The sequence below is a fragment of the Oryzias melastigma genome, unplaced genomic scaffold, assembly GCF_002922805.2.
Source record: "Oryzias melastigma strain HK-1 unplaced genomic scaffold, ASM292280v2 sc00231, whole genome shotgun sequence".
Lineage (NCBI taxonomy): Eukaryota > Metazoa > Chordata > Actinopteri > Beloniformes > Adrianichthyidae > Oryzias > Oryzias melastigma.
The window spans coordinates 399588-404410 of NW_023416884.1; the positions used below are offsets into that span (position 1 = coordinate 399588).

At 35.3% G+C, this 4823-nt stretch overlaps 1 protein-coding gene across 1 annotated transcript; it reads right to left on the bottom strand.

The window, feature by feature from the left end:
- Window positions 1-2187, bottom strand: LOC112139528 (immunoglobulin kappa light chain-like). The gene has a single exon (XM_036210757.1). The coding sequence runs from the start codon at window positions 1698-1700 to the stop codon at window positions 894-896; it is 807 nt and encodes a 268-aa protein (XP_036066650.1). The 5' UTR covers window positions 1701-2187; the 3' UTR covers window positions 1-893.
- Window positions 2188-4823: the final 2636 nt, after the last annotated feature.

A 4823-nucleotide genomic window follows, 5' to 3' on the forward strand; every position in this document is an offset into this window, starting at 1 on the left:
TTTTTCAATTCTTCATTAATTTTGAAGAGAGTAAGAACGAAATCTAAAAGGACTGCACTTTTTTCAAGTTACCACACTAGAAAATGACAAAAAGGCAAACATTATTGTACTGTAAGAGTTTATTTTTTAAAGAAACACAATATCTTTTCAAAATTTCCCTTTTACAAAGTGATAGTACTTTCACACATATTGTTCTTTTTCAATAACAAAACTACATTTTCAGAGATTTCCCCAAAAATATAGCACTTTAAATACACATTCATTAGAGAGAGATAATTAATGGCAAAAAAAGTAAATCAGTAAAGTAACGTACAAAAAGTAGATAAAAGGTTTTGTAGAAAATAACTTCAGCTGATTTACTGTGTAACAGATTCAGAAATGCTTTCTAACACTCGTATAAACACAATCAATGTTGGAGTCGCTCTTCTGTCCTCTTGATCTTTTGGACTTCTTAACATTTAAAGCAGCATAATGAAGGCTTTCTGTGTCTTCATTCTCAATCTGAAGAAAGAAATAAAAAAAAATAAATAAACTTTACCCTGCGAGACAATATTATGTGGTGTTATAATATATTGAAGTAATAACTCACTTCTGTGTGTGGAGTACAGGCGGCCGCTGAACTGTCATCTGGTTTTAATGACAAAATGTTCATTTTAGAAACAGCATGTTCAGAAAACTGTGCTGAGATTAACAGTTTGTGTACCTTTAGACAGGCAGTAAAGTTGTTTCTTAATCTTGTAAACCAGGAAAACAACAAGGACGCTCATGATGGTCAAAGATCCAGTTAAGTAATAAACTAACCAAGAGTTTGGCTGACCTGCTGAGAGTCAGAAAACACACATTTCTAATGTAATATTTTCATACATTAACTTTGTGTTCACAGCCCACAAAAATCACTGTAACTCACCTGTGAGGTCCAGTTTGGTCCCGTTTCCAAACAGTATGTGTCCACATGAGGCAACAGCACAGTAGTAGATCCCAGCATGAGACTCATTTATGTTCTTCATGAGCAGCTCATAGACACAACTGTGAGTTTGTGTGTTCTTCTTTCTCTCACACTGATCCCTCCTGCCTCCGTCAGTGTAAATGAGTCCTGGATGAGAGTCTTCAGAGTCTTTGAACCAGTAAACTCTGTGTTCTCCATCACAGCTCCCAGTGTGTACTGTACAGTTCAGAGTCACAGAGTCTCCTGCATGGATGTTCTCAGAGGACGACTGATCCACTGAAGTCTGGATGGTTAAATCTGAACCTTTAACATCAACTATTAGAGCTGATGTGAAATTCAGGTGTGTTTGATAACCAGCAATACAGAAGTAAGTAGCTGAGTCGGATAGTTTCAGATCAGAAATTGTCAAATTATTACTTAGGTTTCCTGTTTTTAGAGTAAAGCGTAGATTGTTGTTGAATTCATTATGAAGAGTAAAAGTAAAACTATATTTAGTAAAATAAGAGATAAGTTTTGGTTTTTGTCCCAGAATATATTTGTACCATGAGACATATTTTAAATAGAAGTCGTCGTAAAAACATGGTAAAGTTACTTTTTCTCCGATGTGAGCTGATACAAAGACACTTTCTTTAGGAACAGATAATGATGATCCCAGTGGAGGACTCTGTGCTGAAAAAAAATAATAAAACAATATTAATAATAAAGAAAAAACAACTTTAAGTTCAAAAAATATCCATGAACGTAATATAGACATTAAACATTAAATATCTTGACCTACCATTGTTCCCTGTAGGGAAACATGTCAGAAGGAAGACAAACTGAGCAGGTGTCACCATGTTTGGATCCTGGCGCTTAATGACAAAAAGCTTGACTCTTTGTCTACTTTAAAGAGGAGAGACTGTGTCTGATTGGTCCGTCTGAAGTCACACACCTTCCGTTCTTAGGAAATATGATCACATGTTCAAGCACACAAAGCATGTCAAGATTTTATCTAGACAAGATCAGTGCAGGGAAGGAAAGGAAGAAGAGGATCTTTTGGTTTGAAATCTAGAATGCGAGTTAGATTCAGTCTTAGATTAGACGATAAGGATCAATAACAGGAAATTTAGTTCTGTAATCAAGTCCTTCAACTTGATACATTTAAAGTTAATTTGGAAACAGTTTCCGAGTCACATAGACATTGCTGGTGTTTAAATAAATAATATTAATAAAAAAGTAAAAAAAAAACTGACCCCAGAAAAGGATTTCGATAAAAAAAAGAAAAACAAAATATAGTAATCCATGTCTAAACTTTAGTTTTTCTGTCGGAGTTGCTGTGAAACCAAAAGTATGAACCTCCTTAAAAAGTCACCTGACATGATGGCAGTCTGCCACAGAGCAAAGCAGTGATATGATATATTTTACAATCATGTCGAGTAAAAAATAATTCAAAAGTTAATAAAAAGTTAAAGAAAATTCAGTGCTGGGGTGAACACCATGCTGCTGCTGGACATTCTTTCATCCTGATAACCAGTTCCAGTCTCCACCTGGTGCCTTATCACTGTCATTTATTCCACCTGTGAGCCACAGTATTTAGGACCGACACTTCCTCACACAGTGCTGCCACAAACAATTATTTTACGATTATTTTTTCAGATTAGTCGACTAATTGGGTCATATGCAAAGTGGATGTAAAGCACATATCTTAACCATTATTAGCTTTAAATGAACTAAAAACTACTACCATTACTTGTGGTAATGTTAGTGTGAGTGCTGTAGCTAAATTCAGCCGCTGAAGATTCTAGTGCTGAAAGCTGAAGTTTTTTAAATTTAAAGCTAAAATCACTGAAGCTGATAACCAGCTAAAATATTAGTTAAATGCCAAATTAGCGTTAAAACTGAAAAAAAAAATCCCGTTAGCCAAAACAGCTAGCATGCAGCTGAAACATTAGCTAAACTTCAAAATAGCCTAAAAAGCAAACAAAGAAACAAACAAAAGGCCTAAACTAGCCAAAATAGCTAGTTTACAGCTGAAATATTAGCCTAAAAAAGTAAATAAGCAAAACAGCTACTATGCAGCTCAAATATTAGCTAATCTACAAAATAGCCTAAAAATCAATAAATAAAAAAAAGCCTAAACTAGCCAAAAATAGCTAGGATGTAGCTGATATATTAGCTAAACTCCAAATTAGCCTAAAAAACCATAGTAAATGTCAAAATAGTAAAAAAAAAAAAACTGTAACTTTTTTTACTTATAACTTTCAACTTTACTCGACTCTGACCCCATATAATATAAAGTAACGACTAATCGACTATGAAATTAGTTGTCGACTACTTTAATAGTCGAATAATCGTGGCAGCCCTACCACACTCTCTGCCAGTTTGTTGTGCCTTAGCTCATGGTCCAGCGGGTCATTGTACTATAGTCTGTGGTTTGATCCATTGTCTGTCCCTAGTGATATCCAAATGAGGCTTTTTGAGACTCTGAACCCTTTTGAACCACTGTGTTGAAAACTGGTTCATTACTAGAAGCTTCATTCAATAAAAATGTGGGGACCATCTGCTGGTGCATTGGTGGTAATGCAGCCATGCAAATGATTGGTGATTTTTTTTTTTTAAAATTTCCCCAGCTTCATGCTACCTTCACACTGACTGCGACTCGTGTGGCCCCGCCCCTCTTTTGCTGCACAGCTTGCTTGCCACCTTTCGAAGAAATGTGTTCCTGAAATTAAGAATTTTAAGCTCTTTTCAGTCATGAGAGATGTCATTTTTATTTAAACAAATTATTCTCAACATGAGCTCATTCACGTTATCATAGAGTTGGAAGACAATTAAAGCAATTAAGCATTGGAGGCTCTTTATTTAGACATTGTGCTGCAGGCTGAATCAACATGAATCAAGCTAAAAACAAATTGCATTATTTTCTAAAACTTTTATTCCCGTAATCTTGAAGTTTCTCCCCAGTTTCCTCTATTTTGCGCTTAAAAACATCTTCTGGGTTTAAACACAATGAGACTCTTGTTGAGCTGTAGTGAGGAAGCTATGAACTTGTGACAAATATGGTTCTTATTTTGAAAATTACCCCAGTGTTTATTTAGTACGAAGCACTTCCATTTCTTGTCCCTATAAGACCTACTGTTCTGTGTTGACTAGATATGCTAAGGTCAGTTGTCTGGCTAAATTAGACACAGACTCCTTGATTAATATAGAGTAATTTTTATGAAATATAACTATTTTAGCTTGTAAATCAGCAGACAGTTACTAGATAGACCAGAACTCACAGGTTTAAGTTGCTTTACTGTCACGTGTCTTGAGTTATACGTGGGGCAACAGTTTCTTTTCTCTCAAAGTACAAGCGGAGCCGCAAAGACAAAAGCAGCAGCTCAGAAGAAAATGGTATCTGATAGCATACTGGGGAATTTTGTAGCAACTGATTCCTTCCTTAGTTTGAGATGAAGCAATAGATGCAATTAAATAATTATCAGGGTGAAAGTTTATAGCTTAGAATGCTACACCACTCAAATAGGCTTACTATCCTACTCGGTTATCTGTACAAGTTCTGGCATTCCTGAAACGGCTAATGTCGATGTGGTTTAATTTATGTTCTGATAACTGTAGCTGGTATGAGACAGACACATTCGACATTTTTTAAGCTTAAGGTCACTTAAAAGCTAGAAGCTCAAGTGTACCAGTAATAGTTAACCAGAGCTGTTTTTTATTTTAAATAATGAACTACATAAGATGCAGGTTATGTTTTAATTTATTTTTATCAGTTCTTTTGTTATTTTGAAATGATGTAAGGATTCTATTCATTGATAACATTTTCCTCTGAAACGGCTCTTTCCTTCAGCCTATGACGTTTTTGCAACTTTGGGTACACCATTGCCTCCAGTGCCGC

Excerpts from the sequence above, each read along its gene's own strand:
- LOC112139528 (XM_036210757.1), bottom strand. The coding sequence starts at position 1,700 with ATGTCTATATTACGTTCATGGATATTTTTTGAACTTAAAGTTGTTTTT.